The sequence below is a fragment of the Lipophrys pholis genome (genome assembly GCF_963383615.2).
Source record: "Lipophrys pholis genome assembly, chromosome: 6".
NCBI classification, from domain to species: Eukaryota; Metazoa; Chordata; class Actinopteri; order Blenniiformes; family Blenniidae; genus Lipophrys; species Lipophrys pholis.
Window position 1 is genome coordinate 11,550,414 of NC_137629.1, and position 20,987 is coordinate 11,571,400.

At 45.3% G+C, this 20,987-nt stretch overlaps 1 protein-coding gene across 1 annotated transcript; it reads left to right on the top strand.

The window, feature by feature from the left end:
* Nucleotides 1–2,068: 2,068 nt before the first annotated feature.
* pcdh10b (protocadherin 10b) lies at nucleotides 2,069–19,989 on the top strand. The gene is made up of 5 exons (XM_080465445.1): nucleotides 2,069–5,117; nucleotides 6,067–6,125; nucleotides 6,258–6,364; nucleotides 15,229–15,386; nucleotides 18,617–19,989. The coding sequence occupies exons 1-5, from the start codon at nucleotides 2,601–2,603 to the stop codon at nucleotides 18,668–18,670; spliced, it is 2,895 nt and encodes a 964-aa protein (XP_080321571.1). The 5' UTR covers nucleotides 2,069–2,600; the 3' UTR covers nucleotides 18,671–19,989.
* The last annotated feature ends 998 nt before the right edge of the window (nucleotides 19,990–20,987 follow it).

Sequence of the window (20,987 nt, forward strand, 5' to 3'; positions counted from 1 at the left end):
CACTCAAAATGTCATTTTATGTTTTTATTTCAAACATGCACATAATCAAAGAAAACTGTTCACACCAAACAACTAAAAGATATCTCAACAAACAAACAGTGAATAAATAACAGCAGGGCATTATATTCAGGTTACGAAAAGCAGTCAGAAGAAATACAACTTATCCCTCCAACATACATAGCAAGATTGTATTGTAGCTTCCACCTATTTAATACATAATTCATTTAATCATGTTAGAACTATTATGTTCAGATCAATTATCTGTTGAAAAGATATAAAGAAATTACATCTATTTTGTTAAACCATTGTAATCATACATAACGTAGTAATAAGAGTAAGATTAGATTAAGAATGAACTTAATGGTGTTAACAAGTCAATTTGTGACTTGAAAAACTGTGGCTTTGCTCGAAATAACCTTCAAGAAATATCACAAAGGTTTGAAAATAGAATAGTTATTCTAAAATGGGTCTATTTCTAAGGTGGTGCTATAATGTATGAGAGTTCAACTGGCAAAGAGCTCGTATCTGTTTTTTTACATGAGTGAAAAGACTGAAAAGGTGATTTTAAAAATGCTTTGCTGTGGTTCTTCACTTCAGATCAAGAAACAACTGTTCCATTGTATATGAGTAATATTGTTGTCCCTTTTCTGTCCAGTCTTTGTTTAAAGTGTTGGTATGGAATATTTGACTAAAAGTGGTCCGATTGTATGTGACAAAAGTTATTGATCAATATCACAATGTGTCTTTTATTTGCCATAGATTAAGTGGATAAATGATGAAAGTGACTCTAGTCACGGTTATGAATTATCTCCAGCTGCAGGATGAATTTGTAACACAAACACCTGCCTTGTCTTTTTCATATTTCTGATATGTTGACTGGAGATAATTCCAGTTTATGTAACAGTAGTGAATCAAACTGAACCCTGAGGTCAGGGATGGAGACTCGCTCAAGAATTCTCATAATTTTAATACATTACTCCTTGTAATCATTCTATATTTTACTAATCTTAAATGCATTTTTATTAGCTACATTTTAGATTCTTAAATATTGTCCTATTTTAATTCTCTCTTGTCATTTAAATGTCTTTGAAGCTTTTTGAATTGCCTTGTGTGTGAATGGTGCTTTACAAATAAACTTCCCTTCAGGACAAAATCAACCCATTTTAGCATTTTTTGGTTTGCAACAAAATAAAAGAAGTATCTTCCATTGTGAAGATTGCATGTTTCTGAAACGGCATTTATTTTTTTCAATGATTAAACTGATTAAAGTTTAGAAAAAAAAAACATTTGGTTAAATGTTGACGTGCTTTGGGAGTTATTTATCGGTCAATGTGCTTCTTGTGTGTGTGTGTGTGTGTGTGTGTGTGTGTGTGTGTGTGTGTGTGTGTGTGTGTGTGTGTGTGTGTGTGTGTGTGTGTGTGTGTGTGTGTGTGTGTGTGTTATACCTGATCTACATCGGGAGCCGCACTGCCACTCTGCGGATCCGTCGCTAGGAGTCGTATGCGCTCCGCAGAAGCGCCACTCCGCCTGACTCTCCTCTCCTCTCCTCTCCTCTCCTCTCCTCTCCTCTCCTCTCCTCTCCTCTCCTCTCCTCTCCTCTGCTCTGCGCGCCGTGCGGCTGCAGGAGAGATAATAACGTTACCACTGTAATTATTGCGCACTGCCTTGAGAAGTGCACATGAATGGTGAATGATTCACTGCATGCATATCACAACATTTGCATGCATTAACCCCGTTCGTCCCAGGGCTGACAGCGGCCGTGCCACCAAGTCAACAAGTCCTCTGCTCATTTTCATCATTACTGAGGGGAACATGTGAAGATCAATGTTGGGAGTTGGAGTGTTCAAAACTATTCAAAATGCTTTCTGTTTCTAAGCGGCATTAAAAGTGAGGCCGGTCCGGCTCGGGGTGGGAGAGTGAGGCAAAGTGAGGCAGAGTGAGGCAGGGACGCGGTGAGGGAGGCCAGGGCCGGGTCCAAACCATTGACCGACAGCCCTCCTAACCAATCAGAAGTAGGTGCTCAGCGTGATTTCCAGCCTAGGAGGCTGCAGGGGGAGGCGCGATGCGGGGAAAAAGCAAATAGTTGAGTGGAAAGCATCAGTGGAGAGCGTGTAGTGGAGAAGACCGCAGTCCAGGAGCAGAGTGCCAACAGAAGGCACAGAGCCACAAACACAAAAGGACAAACCCTGCCTTCATCTTCTGGCACAGAAGACACATCCATCCTGTTTCTTATGTGGATTATAATTTATTTTTCCAACTCCTGCGCAGCCCGGCCGCTTCTCTCCGGCTGCACTGCGCTTCAACGAGGATGCGCGCTGTGGCTTCTCCAGGACGCATCTGAAAAGCCAAACGGCGCAGAGAAAATAGAGATAAATCGCAGCTGCAGTTTTAAAAATAAGTCTTTTTAAAATGAAAATGTCTTTATTTTAGTAGTACGCGTCTGTCCCGTCGCTTTACGCATTTTTGGAGACTTTTACGCATTTTTGGAGAGTCTTGCTCCTCATTGTAACGGGTGATGGAAATTGACATTTTACCATTAAAGAGAGGATAATACGGTTTATGAGATCTATTTTTCCCAAGTGCACTTGTTTTTTCCGGCGATGATTGTGCTTTTGATTGCCCTGTGCATCGCGGATGGAGCGCTCTCTCAGATACGTTACTCTGTCCCGGAGGAGGCGGACCATGGGACCTTGGTGGGGAACATAGCCGAGGATCTGGGGCTGGACCTCACCAAGCTGGCCTCCCGCCGCTTCCAGGTGGTGCCCAGTTCACGCTCCCCGTACCTGGAGGTAAACTTGGAGAACGGCGTCCTGTTCGTTAACGAGAAAATCGACCGGGAGCAGATCTGCAAGCAGAGCGCTACGTGCCAGCTGAACATGGAGGTGTTTCTGGAGAACCCGCTGGAACTGTTTCGGGTTGAAATTGAGGTGGTAGACATAAACGACAACCCGCCAAGCTTCCCGGAGACGGACATCACGGTGGAGATTTCCGAGAGCGCCACTCCGGGCACCCGTTTCCCCCTGGAGAGCGCCTTCGACCCGGACGTGGGCTCCAACGCTTTACGCACGTACGACATCACCACGAACAACTACTTTTACCTGGACGTGCAGACCCAAACGGACGGAAACAAGTTCGCAGAGTTGGTCTTGGAGAAGCCACTGGACCGGGAGCAGCAGGCTGCGCACAGGTACGTGCTCACCGCGGTAGACGGTGGTCAGCCTCCGCGCACCGGGACGGCGCTTCTGGTGGTTAAAGTGTTGGACTCCAACGATAACGTACCTGTGTTTGACCAGCCCGTCTACACGGTGAGCCTCTCGGAGAACGCACCGGTGGGCACGCTGGTCATTCAGCTGAACGCCACGGATATGGACGAGGGTCTGAACGGGGAGATCGTTTATTCCTTCAGCAACCACATCTCCAACCGCGTCAAAGACCTGTTCAGCATTGACCCGCGCACCGGGCGCATCGAGGTGCGCGGAGAGGTGGACTTCGAGGAGAGCAGCTTGTATCAGATCTTTGTCCAAGCCAAGGATTTGGGGCCAAACGCCGTGCCCGCGCACTGCAAAGTGCTGGTGAAAGTCAGTGACCTGAACGACAACGCGCCGGAGATCACCTTCAGCACCGTCACCGAGTCCGTGAGTGAGAAAGCGGCTCCGGGCACCGTCATCGCGCTGCTCAGCGTCACGGACCGAGACGCGGAGGAGAACGGACAGATCCACGTGGAGATTCTCGGTGATGTGCCGTTTAAATTAAAATCTTCCTTCAGGAATTATTTCACCATAGTGACCGACGGGCCGTTAAACCGCGAGCAGGCGGACTCCTACTCCGTCACGGTGGTCGCGCGGGATAAAGGCACACCGTCTCTGACCACCAGCAAGTCCATCAGGGTCCAGGTGTCAGACGAGAACGACAACGCGCCCACGTTCACGCAGGCCAGCTATGATGTGTATGTGACAGAGAACAACGTGCCAGGGGCGTACATCCACGCAGTGACGGCCCTGGACCCCGACGTGGGGCAGAACGCGCTCATCAGCTACTCCATATTAGAGTGCGACATTCAGGGCATGTCAGTCAAAACCTACGTGTCCATCAATGAGGAGACCGGTTATCTGTATGCTCTTAGGTCCTTTGATTATGAGCAGCTGAAGGATTTCACCTTCATGGTCCAGGCCATAGATGCGGGCACCCCGGAGCTCTCCTCCAACGCCACTGTCAAAGTCATCATTGTGGACCAGAACGACAATGCCCCCCTGGTGCTGGCCCCCCTAGGAAAGAACGGCACTGCCAAGGAGCCCCTGCCCCGCTCTGCCGAGCCGGGCTACCTGGTGACCCGAATCGTGGCCATGGATGGGGATGACGGCGAGAATGCCCGCTTGTCCTACAGCATCCAGAGGGGTAACGAGAACGGCATGTTCCGGATGGACTGGAGGACGGGCGAGCTCAGGACAGCCAGGAGAGTTTCCCCCAAGCGCGACCCCCACCAGCTCTACGACCTGCTGATTGAGGTCAGGGACCACGGCCAGCCGCCACTGTCCTCCAGTGCAAGCGTGCTGGTGGTGCTGGTGGACAGCGTGGCTGAAGGCCGTGGCAACAGCGGGGACCGTGCGGGTGCCACCAAGGCCAAGGATGGCACCCTGGACCTCACCCTCATCCTCATCATCGCCCTGGGCTCCGTCTCCTTCATCTTCCTCCTCGTCATGATCGTGCTGGCCGTGCGCTGCCAGAAAGACAAAAAGCTCAACATCTACACCTGCCTCACCAGTGAGTGCTGCCTCGGCTGCAGCTCCTGCTGCTCGCGGCAGGGCCGGGCACGCAAGAAAAAGCTCAGCAAGTCGGATATCATGCTGGTGCAAAGTGCTGTTAACGTCAGCGGGACTGGTACGGCTCAGGTCCCTGTGGAGGAGTCAGGGAGCTTCGGCTCCCACCATCAAAACCAGAACTATTGCTACCAGGTATGTCTGACTCCAGAGTCTGCCAAAACCGACCTCATGTTCCTAAAGCCGTGTAGTCCGTCTAGGAGCTCAGACACCGATCACAACCCGTGCGGGGCCATAGTGACAGGGTACACAGACCAGCAGCCTGACATCATATCAAACGGCAGCATTTTATCAAATGAGGTAAGAGTCCTTCTCATACCTGTGATTTAACCTCCTCCTCCATACCGAGACCCTCCGCATGTCCAAAACCTTCAGACACATGACGCCTGCCTGTTTGATGATGAGATTTTACATTTCAGATCCAGAATGTTTCAGACTGGAGCCTCATCCATCATCCTAAATTCTTTCTCTTGAGATCAGCATCCAGGATTTACAAAACACACAGTGTGTGTCCTCCGACACACATCAGAAATATTCATAGTCATTTCTCTACCAGCCACTAACATGTTGCCTTACAGGGAACGACTGCATGTTTACATGTTAACAAATTTAAATGTTTACAAGTTAATATGTTTACGTGCTGCTACACAACGCCTTCAGTTTAACAATCCTCACTGCATCAGTGCCTGGCTCAGAGGCTGCTGATTGCTATGGGAGAATCTGTGTGTGTGTGTGTGTGTGTGTGTGTGTGTGTGTGTGTGTGTGTGTGTGTGTGTGTGTGTGTGTGTGTGTGTGTGTGTGTGTGTGTGTGTGTGTGTGTGTGTGTGTGTGTGTGTGTGTGTGTGTGTGTGTAGAGGAGCTTTTGCATTAAGCACGCTGGTCACAATGTTGCTGAGTCGCACTAGAACAAAGATGCGTCTCTGGGCCGTGCCAGCCTGAATAGATGCACTACTTAATCTTGGCAACATATCTGTAGAGCCACGCTCCCCAACTCCCCCCCCTCACTCCCCACTCCTCTTTTCCCTCCCTCCCGTCGCCGCCACCGTGTAGGAAAACACACCTCTTCACACAACACACAGATATAATGTCTGAAACAGTCATTTCATGGCGAGCAGGGTACTGTGTGGGTTGCATCATCTCTGGCTCGATGGTGCTGATGTTTTCCCTCTTGCCTTTTTCTCTCTATGCTAATCGTATTATGTAAGACGCTCCAGCGACACTGACCCCCCCCTCCCCCCTTCTCTTTCAGACCAAACATCAGCGAGCTGAACTCAGCTACCTGGTCGACAGGCCGAGACGTGTCAACAGGTAAATATGGACGGACCTTCTCATGGCGGGACTTTTTCCTGCTGTTTCACAAACTGATCTGTGCGTCATCACTCCGATGTGACCAGATTAATAGGAGGTGGGGATGTGATGGAGTGATCTGTTTGCTTTCAGTTCGGCCTTCCAGGAAGCAGACCTGGTCAGCTCCAAAGATAGCGGCCACGGAGACAGTGAGCAGGGAGACAGTGACCACGATGCCACCAATCGAGGCCATTCCTCTGGTAAGAGCCGTCTGACCGCTCACAGCTCTCCGCTGTGGTGGAGGATCTGCTGATTAGCATGTGGTTACTATGCAGTGTGAGCAGATTGCTGCCTCTGTCCCGGTGCTGTTGTGTTGCTCAGCAGCAGCACATTGTGCCGGTCTGGAAAAATGAAAGCTGTTTTTAATGACACGGCTGGAGTCGGCCTCATGTGGGGCAGTTTGGTGTCTGACGGTCATCTCCAATGCTACTGGCCTGTTTTCTCTGGTCACCCTGCTCTGGGAGTTCATGGAAGATTCAGTCTTGGAAATGTTTTCAAGAATCATCTGTTCAGTGATTGTGAAAAATAACAGTTGTTGGATGATTCCTGAAGTCTTTGGCCTCAGTAAACAAGACATTTAATATAGCAACATACAGAACAAGTTCATCAGACATGTTTACTTTCTTCAACTCAACCAAACAGAGGCTGAGGGATTCATTAACCACCAAAATACTTGCGGATTAGTGTGGTGTTGATGGCCTGAGAAGCCAGCGTCTTCTCCGTCATGTGACGACGGAACAGAAAGTGAAGCGGAGCTGCTGTTTGTCCGTACGTGGCGGTGGTAACGAGCAGCCCTCTCTCCCCGAGCTCGGCCATTCGGCGCTGGAGACCACTCGACGAGATGTGACAGGCTTCTTAATGAGGCGGCGCTCAGGAAGCGCACCAAATAGGTCTCAGCAAACAAAACAGGCGATTCATTCGTTCATTAGATTAATTAATGTATTCATTCATGCTGCCGCTCCCCACCTCCCTCCCTCCAATCCTCCCTTCTTTCTCCTCTTGGAATCTCTCCCGCCTAAAAGAGTCTTCGGAGCTGAAACAATCCTGAAGCTGAATGTCTTGATTCAGTGCAGATCTTTGTGTTGGTGCCGACCCTCCCTGGATCCACCCTGTCATCATGTCTGCTCAGCCTCAGCGGGGGGTCACTCCGTCACTCCCAGCAGGGGTCTGGACGGTTAACACAGACCCTCGCTTCATCCACAGTGAACTGCTCAGACTCACAGGTTCACTGCTTTAACATTCAGTTTTATTACACCAACATTAGTTCTTAGACTGAAAACTGCACCACAGTTTAGTAATGTTGTCATGAATTCATCCTAACATAAACGTCAGGTTTTAAAATGTCTTTCTATGACAAAGAAAACGTTCTTTTTTTCCCTGGAACCACAATTCAAACAGTGTTTTCCGTGTGAAGACTGTGACTAGTGGGCCTCTCCGTTTATTTCACTGTCTTTGAACTGCACACTCTGGTTCAGTCCTGATTTTCACTTCATTTCAGGGAAGACTGACAGTTTCACACTGGGAATAGTTGAACATTATCCACTGAAGAGAAATCCACCGATAGCTCCTGGAATGACTTTGTGGAGAGCGGTGAAACCAACAAACTGCACTCTGGTGGCTCAGCAGCACTTCAGCACTGACTTTGAGTCCCCTTGGTGTGGCAAATAGTCGGCAGTTACTCAGTGTTCAGTGTTCAGTGATCAGGGCAGCTTAAAGCCATTAAACAGATTATTTGCTGTGCATTAAGTCTTTGTTTGATTAGGATAATTGATAGTGTGGCTTAGCGTCCGTATGATTGTGCCGGAGAGCGTGTTTCTTTGTGTGCTAATTGAGTTTGCCTGAGCAGAGGGTTCACTCCGACTGCATCAGTGTTTAATAAATGCTAATGGTGGATGAACACGTGTCCGGCTCGTCCATCACGGGCCGGTTAGCCTTCCTCCGTCACTCAGACTCTCTGTAAATGTTTCAAATCGCTGCTCTCGGGCAGAGACATGGAATAAAACAGGCCTCACAGAGGAGGACGCAGCCGTCACTCCTCTTTTTTTCCTTCCCCGCATGCTCCTTGTATTTTTTTGTTGACACAGAGATTTATTTTTTTTTCTTTTTCCTGAGACTCTCGGCGTCGCCATGCCAAAATTGTCTGCTGCTTCAAGCAGCGTGCTCCACCGTTGGCTGATCAAAAGCCACTCACTTTTTGTCCTGATCAAGGATGCCTTTAAAACGGAACCACAGATCGTCTGTGATGGTCACAGGATGGAACACACACATTCCCTCCGTCACATTCTGTAGCTTGCATTGTGCTCAGGTGGGATCAAACTCCTCCAGTTCACACTGCAGAGCCGCGAAGGAGCCGGATCAACAAAATCAGCACATTATGTGCTCTTGAGCTCTGCAGCGTAAAGCAACGGTGATGTGATGGAGATGTAGTTTCAGCCTTGATGCACCTCATAATGTGCTAATTGAGCTCAGACCCGCTCACACAGGAGGCTGCACTGGGCACAGGTCTGCTGCTGGCCATACGGGGCAAAGTCATGTCTTGATTTTTCTGGCCTCCTGAAAAAAAAAAATGCTCAGTCTATAAGATGTCCAGAACAATGAGTTCATGCAGAGCCATCAAAGCAAGGCTGCGGATTCTGTCTGACCGCCAGTCAAAAAAGCCCAGAGGCTCTGGATTGATCAGGAGCGACAGCGGTTGGGGGAGAAAACACATCAGTGCACTCACAATCTCACTCTTCAGCCGGCTTCAGGAGGAGTTAACACACACCTCCACACGTGCACTTTACTCTCACATTCACGATTCCTTTAGATGAGAAGCAAGAAAATTAAACAAAATATGCACGTATGAGTACATAATTGGTGTTTTTACTTCTCTTTATTTCCCACAGGCTGCCACATTTAGCTTTTTATAGGGTTTTTTTTTTGTTCTGTGTTCAGTTTTAGAATCAGTAGTTTTATGTATAAAAGAAGACGTGAGAGGAGCTTCCCCTTCAATCGAAATGTTTTCTTTGGTTCTTTCATGAACATTGAGGTTAACTGTGAACTGTAGTTTTACAACTTTATACCAGCAGAAACTAAAAACAGTGCAGCCAGCGTCGTTCAGCAGAAGGAGAAAACTGAAAACAGTGCAGCCATGATCCAAACAGGGATTATGTTATCACATGCACAACTTCTGGGACAAGGATCTGCAGCCTTTATGACCAAAAGAGATGACTTTGTCACTTTCCAGCAGATATAATTTACCTGGAGTCGCAAAACACCAGTGAAAATGACGCAAAGCACATCTTAACTTTTCATATATACAGTTTTGATATAATACACAGAAACATTTAGGAACTTTCAATTATAATGATCAACATTTCATTCTAATTCCAGCTGGGTTGTTCACAGCCCCACACACATTTGTTTCAGCATTTTGGAGACAATTTATTTATTTCAAGCATTTTCACTCATTTAAAGCAGTTTTGTATGTTTTTTTGATTTTTCCTTTAAGAAATTTAATCATTTTAGTTTTTTTTTTTGTTAGTTAGTTATTGTGCTTTTTTTAGATCCCTTTTTAACCGAGAGTTTTAAAAATCCTTTTAAAATGGCCCTGTTATGTAAACAATACATTTAAAATGAAATGTTTCTTGACGTATAATTTAGTTAAAGCTTCAGGGAGCCATGACAGAAGAGCAGGTTGCAGACCTCTATTCTAGGACACACTCACAATTCTACATGTGTGTTTTTATTATTTCATTCAGTGTGTTAAACCCTGGAATTAAAATACATTTAATTAAAGTTCTGATGTACGAACAGCATGTGACTGACATAAAACGGACGTATCTCCAAAAACATGCTCAGCTCTTTTTTTAGGCCTGAAATATATTATTAGTGTTTTTATTACAGTGGCTTTCTGAGAACAGGAAAATTAATTCTAAACTATTTTTCTGACAACATTTTTATTGTCCTAGTACTTTTGTGCTGCAATATAATGTTAATTATTGTGAACACTACTTTTTTCAATTGAGTAGGTGCAAACGGAATTACTGTAATTGACACTTTTTCTATTTGATCAAAACAAAGTTAAGAGAAACAAAATATCATTGCATTTATATGATGATAAAAAAACTCTTGACATAGCTTCTCATCGTCAGTGTCGTTAAAAGAACAGATAGATGTCATCTTGTCTGATGTCAGGTGAGGGTTTTATTTGGTTTGCTTGTCCGTATCTGATATGTGAAGGCGCCTGGTGAGGAGTATTCATCAGCTCGTGTGTCTGTGAGTGAGAAGAGTGAAGGATTTTCATTTCAGGATTTTCTCTCCAGAGTTGGGATTTCTCTGTAGTGTCTCTGTGATGAGCCTGTTTACTCCTGAATAGAATTAAAGTGCTCTTCACCCACTTTGGGGCCCTCCTCCACCCTCCTCCATCCCCCAACACCGCCCAGCCTTCAGGGACCCGTCTCCCATCCTGCTACATGTATAAAGTACTTTTTTTTCTCAATACGGCCAATGTCACGCACTCGGAGAAGATTGAGTCGAGGCGCTTATCCACTTTTCGATCCCCCCTCGTCCCCCCTCCGCTCCCGTCGCTCTCCCCCACTTGCTGTGATGAATCCCTCCTTAGGCCTGCGGTTCACGTTATCACCGTGGTAACAGCTCGCTGATCAGTAATTCATTTTTCAGACCTCTGCATACCAATTACCAAATGAAGGTTATTATCAGGACTCTGCGTTTGCCCTGCGCGAGCGCTATGCAGAATGCTAAGACGAGACCGGGCATCACAAGTAACGAGGGTCGATGAGCCCCGATTCCCCCCCCCCCCCCCCCCCCCCCCCCCCCAACCCCCTCGTGGGTGACACAGCTCTTCTGGAGTTAGAGGGCAGCGAGCCGGGCAGCGAAACTGAAGAAACTAGGCAGAGAAGATAAAGGTATTACCCACAACCTTTATTCAGAATGTAAGCTCCGCTCAGCCTGCGCGTGTGTGTGTGCGTGTGTGTGTGCGTGTGTGTGTGCGTGTGTGTGTGCTCAGTTTTACAGCCCAAAATGTTTTTATCCTCCTGATTGTGGAGCCACTGTCTAATGTGCCGGGGGAACATCTAATTTTGCCAAAATGTCAGGAAATATCACAATGTCTTGATCTGGCTTTGTGGCTGAAATTACCCCCCCTCCACCTCTGTGTCTGCTCTCTCTCTCTCTCTCTCTCTCTCTCTCTCTCTCTGCGCCTCTCTCTCTCTTTGTGTCTCTGGCTCTGTCTTCCTCTCTCTCTCTCTCTCTCTGTGCGAGTCTTATCTCCCTGACAGAGCCTAAATGCCACATTTCCCGTTTCCATTTGGAGAATTAACACAGCATCCATTTTGTAATGGCTGCAGAGCCGAGCGTCCTCCCTCCTTCAGCTGCAGGTGCTCCACACTCCATGTCAGCAGGCCTCATCAAACTGTACAATAAGTTGTTTCCTCCTCATGTAGGAGCCGTATTAAAATGTAATAGTGCTGGTGTATTTATGGCATGTTGGTTAATATTTAATAAGGAACCCCTCTCGTTAGGAGACCGGGCACTTTTCCAAGCTGTTAGTGACGGCAAGCCAAATTAATCCGCTTTGTAACAAAGCAAATTCCCCCTTTGCTGACCGCTACACACACACACACACACACACACACACACACACACACACACTCACACTGTGCTTACTGGGATGGCGGCGGTCTTACCCTAATCAGTCTGTATTCAGAGGGATTAGCAGCAGATAGCCTGAGCTGGACAGTTCAGATTTTTAGCCCCAAACAAGCAACTCACACACACACACACACACACACACACACACACACACACACACACACACACACACACACACACACACATAACAAGAGGATTTAGGCTTCAAAAAACAAGCATAAGCAAGATGTAGACCCGACTAGAAAAAAAAAGAAAAAACATATGGGGCAATGAAAACACAGTTTGGCTTAAGGCTTACACTCGGCCTGAATAGCTCACGTTCCAGAAAACTCCGCTGCTCGCTGACAAAAGGTGCTTTTCCTGCCATTAAAAAGGAAGAAAGCCGCACAAATAATTACTCCACATGAAAGGTCCCACTCAAACTGGTTTCCAGTCGTACCTGCAGCCGGCTTTTCATGCAGGACAATAGGCCCGGGGGGAGGGGGGGAGGGGGGGGACGGGGTGTAATCCAATACTATTGAGTTCGGAGTTTAGTTAATTTAATGCCCAGGCTAGAGGGAGCAACAACACACACACACACACACACACGGTGCTCTCACTCACATGTTCCTCTCTTTGTTATCCCACCTTGTTCAAGAGCACTCCCCTAAATGTGTGCTTGTCGATGCGTGTTCAAGCCTGGGTCTCACACACACACACACACACACACACACACACACACACACACACACACACACACACACACACACACACACACACACACACACACACACATACACACACACACACACACACACACACACACACACACACACACACACACACACACACACACACACACACAGCAGAGCATTGAAGAGGTCATAGGGTGACCACACCTCTTCTTCTGTTAAATGTCATTAAAATAAATATACTCTCAGACATGGAGTCTGTATATTCCAGCTTATGCACAATATGCACCAACGTCTTTGAATTAACTTTAATTTCAGCGTTGTGCTGGTGTTCTTTCTCCGGTCTGATGTGTCTGTGTCCATGCTGGATGTCATTAGTAAGTTCATTTCACCCCAGCTGCTCTGTGAACCGGGACACTTTGAGTAGTTTTAAATGGATTCAAATGTCCTTCATTTGCCTCACAAACTCAATGCACTGACACAGTTCTCTGTTTCATTTTCAAGGAAAGGCTGCAGAATATAGCTCATTTTGGAGAAGCAAAGGCTTGCAATTGGTTGTGAGAAAAAAATAAAAATAAGACTGTGTCTGTGGAGTCAAGTTGTCTAGAAGTCAGCATCTATGAAGAAAAACAAGAACGTGATCAAAAAAGAGTGGAAAGAAGAAACTGGTGACAAACTTTAAAATGTTGTGGCTTCAGCCGAGACCGATTCAGCACTGAATCTCAAGATCACAAGATTACAATAGTATGATTGATATCAATTCCACCAAGAGCAGAACTCAGACATGATCAGTATTTAGCCTCCAGTCTTGTGAAATCAGCCTGGATAAATATTTAAGGTCATAAGTACACTGATAATATGATTCTACTAGATCTACTTTAAAAAGGGCAATTTATTTTTTTTGCTCAACTTATTTATGTTGATCAAGTAAAATCCAAGTAGTTTGAAATACATTTGTCTTTGTATATCTTCATTCTGCGCATCTGTGGCACTTGGGGACGCTGATGGCTTATGGGAATTGTAGTATTTGGTGTTTTAAAAATACTGAATGCAACTTAGTAAAGATAACAAGATGGTGTATTTTTTGTCTTGTGGATGAATTTGAAAAGATTGGCTCAGATTATAAAATTATTTACCCTCCCCCCCAAAAAAAATCACAGTGTCCTGTATTTTGAACAAATAATTTTGACATTAATCTATTTAATACATTTGTGTAAAGACACTAACTTTAATTTATATTGTTAATTTCACAGATTCAATTAAGTTAAAATCGCTTTGCAGGTTAATGTTTTTCAGTGTTTGTGAAAAGATTAGTGTCTTGGATCCGAGCTGAGGACATTTACTTGTCTACTAGTTAAATGTAGAACTACTGTGTGGGCTCATGTATGAAAATTAAGCAGGAGAAGTCCTGAAAACATCACATTTCTTTTTACATTGAGTTCCGCTGGTACAAAGCAGGAGCAGCAGTCCCATGAGTCATTTTAGTTCCATGATGCTTCTGTGTGTGTGCGTGTGTGTGTGTGTGTGTGTGTGTGTGTGTGTGTGTGTGTGTGTGTGTGTGTGTGTGTGTGTGTGTGTGTGTGTGTGTGTGTGTGTGTGTGTGTGTGTGGGTGTGTGTGCGTGTTGCAGAGAGGTTTTTCTATCTATTGTATGGGCAGCTTTGATCTTAACGCTGGTGAAATGGAAAGCTTTGACTCGAAGAATCAAAGAGCAGGTTGCATAAATACATACCATAAAATTCCCGCTGTGTGTGTGAGCGTGTGTGTGTGCGTGTGTGCGTGCATGTGTATAGCATCATCAACGTAGTATCTAATCCAGACAAACTACATGGGTTTAGTTAAAGTCTGATGCTGATCTCGTCTCTTGTTTTGGTGTGTTTGTTGTTTGTTTTTGTTGAAATTGTTCTGTTTGTGTGTGTTGGGTTTCTACAGGTGTGTCTCTGCAGTCTGTCCTCTCATTATTAGTTCTAAGCAATGTGTTTACTGTTGACATCAATCATCATGGAAACAACTGATTGTACTGATGCTGAATTACTCAACACCCCATCTGGTGTTTTAAAATGGTACTACAGGCCTCGACAGGGCGCTTACCCACTTCAACTTACATAAAATACAATACAACTAAATATATGAAATCAATGCCAAGATTTGAATCTGGCAAATCAATCAACATGGAATTCCATTCTGGGTTGGACGGATTCCAAAGGAAGTAACAGTGAAGACTACTTTGTGGATTTACATCTTGATTTTGACCGACCACGTTTCCTCTCCTATGCTGCTGTAGAAGAAGTCAGAAAGCTGACAGTTTTACACTCATCCTACATCCAACAAACAGTACTGCACACCAAGGTTTTTCAGGCTGCAGGACCTTTGAATCGTTCAGTTCAATCAATCGTTTCAATAATTTGAGTTGTAATTTTTGCATTATAGAACAGAGTATAGTCCATATCACCAAAGACTGTCTGAACTGCAGTGAGTTCTGGTCACACACATTGTGTCCATGCTCTACTTTTCGCCATATTATATTATCAAAAAACATGTGTGTTTAGCGAAAGTCGTGCAGTTTTAGTGACTATGTCTTCATCAACCTTTGAAAGATGAGTGTGCAGATCAAACATTCTCCTTTATGCCATGTGTGACCAGCTGGGATGAGGTTTGAATTGTGTCACAGAGAAGAATGAAACGTTCTCGTCACACCAGATGGAGTAAAATAATTTTCCCTCTCTCTGCTCCCGTGTCCAGGTGCTGATCTGTTCTCTAACTGCACAGAGGAATGTAAGGCCCTCGGCCACTCTGACCGCTGCTGGATGCCGAGCTTTGTGCCCTCTGACGGGCGCCAAGGCCCGGACTATCGCAGCAACCTCCACGTGCCCGGCATGGACTCGGTCCCAGACACAGAGGTATTTGAAAGCCCTGAGTCATTCTCCACGTTTGGCAAAGAGACGCCCCTCAGTCACCAACACCTCCATCACTTCCACCACCAAAACCATCCGCTCAGCCACCAGCACGGCTCCCTAGAGAGGAAAGAGTTGGAGGCATTTCTGCCTAGTCCCCGAGCGCCTTATAACCCGACTTATTTAAGTGAGTATTCTGTTTGCTCCGGCCTCGGCGCCTGTGCCGCTCTCTGATCCACTGATCAAATTAGGTGAAAAAGAAAAAGGTACCAAATTCAATTTTCTCCTTGGATTGGCTGGTGGAAGGAAGCGTAAAATTCATTTCAGGTCTGACCCCTGTTCTCACAACTCTCTTGTCAGAGTGTTAGACTAACTCTTCCCTCTTTCTCAAGCATGTCCATTATCACCGACTGTGATGATCTTATCTTCCCTCACCTACTGTTTTACACACACACACACACACACACACACGCACACACACACACACACACACACACACACACACACACACACACACACACACACACACACACACACACACACACACACACACACACACACACACACACACACACACACTGTGGTGGGGTCCTGTGGGCCCTTCCAAATTACACATGCCAAAAGTAATTATGATCTATAAGGCTGCTTTGACGTGGGAGGAGATGTTAGCATTAAGAAAGCTCTGTCTCATTATGGCAAAGAAACGACGTCTGTAATATAAGAGTCTCCGGCCCTCTCACACAGACAGGCAATATAAAATGGCTGTTTTTAATCAGGGGAGAAGAAGAGCGGCAGCCACTGAGCTTAACATCTCATTCTCATTCAGGAGACGTCACTGCGCTGGAGCCCAGCGTCAGAAACCAGTTTCACATTATTGAGGAGAAAATAAGGAAAAGATGCATTTCCAAAAGATTTGCTGTTTCCTAAACTCTTATTCAAAGGCCACAAAGAGATACATCCTCAATCACTGCAATTTGGTGATAATGCTTAATTATAATTTTGTCAAGCAGTGCCTGAAGAGGCCCCCTCTCTCATCATCCAACACAGCGAGCTGGAATTATCAAACTGTCAGAGCCCTGCTGCTTCCATAGCGCCATCATTTAAAACCACAGCATGCTGAGAGGAACAGCAGGAAAATGCTTTTTCCCCTCGTTAATTAATGTTTTATTCAGTTGCTCTGCTTTTTTCTATCTGAGATCAAAAAATGACTCTTATGTCGAGCGTCCACGCCACCAAACCGCTCACTTAAGAATGTCTTTGTCTTTTGGTGTGGCTGCAGAGACGCTGTGCTGGCAGCGCTGACAAGAGAGGAGGAGGAAGGTCTTTAAGTTAACATTGAGGCTGCACATCAGATCAAGCAATGCAGATAAAGACTGTCTTCATTCCTGCAAATGCAAAAACAAAGAACAGCACCAGCTCTTATCAAGTCGCAGTGTCAATGTTCTCCAGTGTTTCTTTTATTGAGGACAATTAGAATTGTACTAATATTCAGGTGGTTAAATGCTTGAAGATTTCATATTATTAGTGGTTTTTAGTGGTGCAGTTTGATTGGCTGATTCGTGATGCTTCAACATAGCGTTATGGACACATGACGTCTACACGAGGACACGCATCATTGACTGTTGCTGCCCATTGGAGTTGTCGTGTCAGCATGATGGCCATCTTGGATAAGGTCTCTAGTACATTCACTTCTATGAGGAAGGCGGTTCTCACTGTTAAAACAATTAAAACTCTTGAGTTCACAACACCTTTTCACCTGACTTGGCCTTTTACAAACCCAAGGTGATTTAAATATTTGGCCTGTTACAAACCCAAGGATACTTACCAATATAACCAATAGTATTTTAGTTATTCAGGTCTCAACAAAGCTCTTTAACAGACTGTCTGCTGTTTGTAACAAACCAAACCAGGTGAATATGTGCTATGAATTCAGTGGGTTTTCTATATTGTGACCGTGTGAACCTCCATTCTTCAATAGGAGTAAATGTCCTGGAGGAAAAGCGAGTCCTCAACCAAGATGACTTTACATTCTTTTCCTTTTTAAGGAAGATCAATCTAAAAGCTCGCATCCACAGATAATGATGAGAATAATTATAACAAATTGCAAGTTTTCCTTCAAATCTCTGTGCAGTAAAAGAAAATTGCCTTTCAGTTTCAATTAAACACAATCAAACTAATGTGAAAACATGATTTGTGTGTTTTTACAAACTTTCCAGTCTAAGATTTAACAGTTTGAAAAGCCCTTATTAGACATGATGAGATTTAAAATGTGCAATTTAAAGCCCAACCATCAAACAACTGCAATTACTGATGGAGATGTGAATTAAAAACCTCCTCTCAGCCCTGCTGTGTTTTTTTGTTTTTGCTGTTGTTGCGTGTTGCTCTGCTCCTAATAGTGGATGTGGATGTGCCTTATTATGCAGCTCTCCAAGTGAAGAGCTCCCAATCTCGCAGTGTTTCCCACGAACACTGGCACTCAGTGCACTCTCAAAGTGGATCACTGTGGCCCGTATGCTAATGAGAGAGGGGGCGGTGGCGAGGGGGCGGATAATGGCGAAGAGGGAACAACAGTCGGAGGGCGAGAGAGAGAAAGACGGGGGTGGAGGAGGGAAGGACTGAAGGATGATACCGAGAAGCTGAAGCTCTCTAATCTGATCAAGTGAGCCACTGATACACAGAGGCTCTTTGTCCTGGGAGGGGCCGACCCCTGGGCCCCAAGCTGGGAGGGGTGGGTGGGGGTCGATAGCCAGAGATTACGGTCATCACACTCTGGGACTGAAGGGGGCAACCTCTTTTTGTTGTCGCCCTAAATAAATTGGCAATATTCACCAGTTCAACCCCTGAAATGTGTCAGCGCTGCACACAGCCCGTCCTCTGTTCACACACACACACACACACACACACACACACACACACACACACACACACACACACACACACACACACACACACACACACACACACACACATTATCCATGAGCCATTTCACCACAGTGAAACGTCCCAGCTGAGGGATGTGAAGTTTCCTACCCCCCCCCCCCCCCCCCCTTTTTTTCTGTGCATGTGTAAACCCACTAATTCTGTGTGAATGAGGCCATTTAAATGCTGGTTTTGTTTCTTCTGTTTCATCCCTCTCAGACAAACTTGACCGTGTTGTCCTCCCCCCCACCCCCCCGAAATCCACCCATCTAACATTCCTTTGTGCTTTTCTCTTTCTGTCATTGTGTGCTTCGCAGCGAGGAAAGGGCTTTGCTAGCTCCTTTCGTGTGGACATACCGGAGACTGCGTGACTTTGCACAATTGCTCCCAGACAACCAAGGCTATAAAAGCATCAGTTTTCCAATCATCCCCCCCCACCCCCCTCCAATCTCCCCTCACTCTGCAAAAAACACAAGTAACATAAGAAACACAGACTTCTCCTGAACTACCAGATGAACAAACCCTCTGACGGAGCTACAAGTTCCTCCTTTTGGAAAGCGCTTGGAGCACTGCCCGGTCTTGAAGGCACCCAGACAGTCTGAGGAGGACGAGGAGGAGGAAGAGGAGCAGCAGCAGCAGGGTGCAGGAGGAGCAAGGTGCAGCCAGGTAGATGGATCGCCTTACAGGGAGACCCCCATTGTCTCAGCAGGACTGAGAAACCCACCAGAGGTGGACGGAGACGAACCTGGACGCTGACTCAGTCCGCCCTTTTCCAATCTGCGTGTGCCTGTTTACAGCGCTGATGTACACATCTTGAACTCAAAATGTGTGCGAACTATGAAAGGCAAATCCAAAACCACAGCCACCCGGAGAAGCCGCCACTGAGCCCTTTAGGCGTTTGTACTCACCGAGGGAGACGCCAAAATGTACAGGAGGATCTTTGTGCATTTCACAATGCAATACCACTGTTTTAGATTTTTCTATTCTGTTGTGTGGTCAGGTGTCTCTATTCCAAACTACTTCAAACTTTGTAAGAAAAGATTGTGGGCAGGATCTATTTTTATTTTTATTTATGTTTCTTAAAAATAAAAGCCGTTCTTTTGATTCTTTTTGGTTTACTTTGGGGTTGATTTTGTTCACCATGCCGCAGGCCTGAGCCGCACTGGGCCTGCACTGATTCTGACTCTGAGGCGTCAAGTAGTTTCTATCATGTGTGAGAAGTGTTTACTGTACTCTTTTAAAAAGTTTCAAGCTGAATATAAAACTATATATAAATCTATCTATATCTACTTGTTCTGAAGGCGTGCTATTTGTTTGCTGGGTTCCACATTCTGATTCAGAGGTCTGACTCTTGTTGAAGGCTCGGGGAGACCTGAAGAGACACAACAGCCTCAGTAGGTGTCAAACTCAATTCCTCATCCCTTCACATTATTTCATACTTTTATTTTACACCTTTGGATATTGATAAAGATCATGTCTATTATTAAAGAGGAGGTCATGATTTTTGATTGAAATGGTAATTCTGTGTCATTGTAACCAAAACTTTGAAGGGTCCATTTCTAATGAAACAGAAACCTCGATTGAATGCCAAGAGTGTTGTACACAGTGGAGTTGCAATCCAGTATACACACATTTCTTTCTCACACGTTACAAACACACCAATATGCCAACAATAAACTGAAAAATGGTGAAACAGAAGGTCTCATCTGCCTTTCTTTGTGTTTTGTGCTGCAGGGTAATGTGCAATATGCAAACATGTTGTGGATGAGTCGTGATGAACTGAAAAACTTCGCTAAATAAGGGATGTCCAATAATATAAAACGGTACCATAACTAAGTTTGCATTTTTCCAAATCTAAAAAATTGGTACTAAAAATTACTGCAATCTCAACAATTTTAATGAAACCATCTGGTGCAAAATCCAGTGAAAACCTCTAGAGCTGTTGCATTATGGGTGTTTTTACAAAAGGGTTTCGAGCCCAATGCTCGTTTGCTGGTATTTTTCACGGCAGCATTACTGATATATCGGCTCCAGTCATTGTCGTGTTGTGTCTGCTCCGCTTAAGAAATGTGTTAAAAAAAAAATTAAAAATCAATGTTTTCTTTGAGATTTTAACCATTTGCCTCTTTTTGGTGGACCATTTGCTGGCCGGTTTTGGCCCACAGGCCTTATGTTGAGCACCCCTGACTGAGATACATTATGTTAATGTCTTTGTGTTCTGACATTGGTTCTTCCAGATAACAGTGCTGTTTCTCTTGCCTCTGTTGCCCATCAGCTGTGACGGAGCCTGTTTTCTGTTGTTTTTCCACCTGGGCTGTGTTGAAAGCAAAGTTGTGGAGTTCAGCTTTACTGTTAATAGAAACCTGATTAACGGAGAGAACATTTAAAACACAACCCTGAATGGGGGCAGATGGGAGACAGTAAATCACAAAGAAAGAGCAGTGAAGACCCGTCCTGCTCACTACTGCACGTTGTGGCTCTTTGGCATGAAGCCCTCAGATCACACTTCTTCAAAAATGCAGAATCTGAAGGCCGACTGGGGATAAAGGATAAAAATATCTCACTATCAGTGGTAGGAAGTGACTACACTTATTTATTTTAATCATGCAAACAGAGGTGTGTGGTCATTTTATATCATTCTGTTTTGGATACAACTGAGTTCTCAGTGGAAAATAGATGGTTTAGATG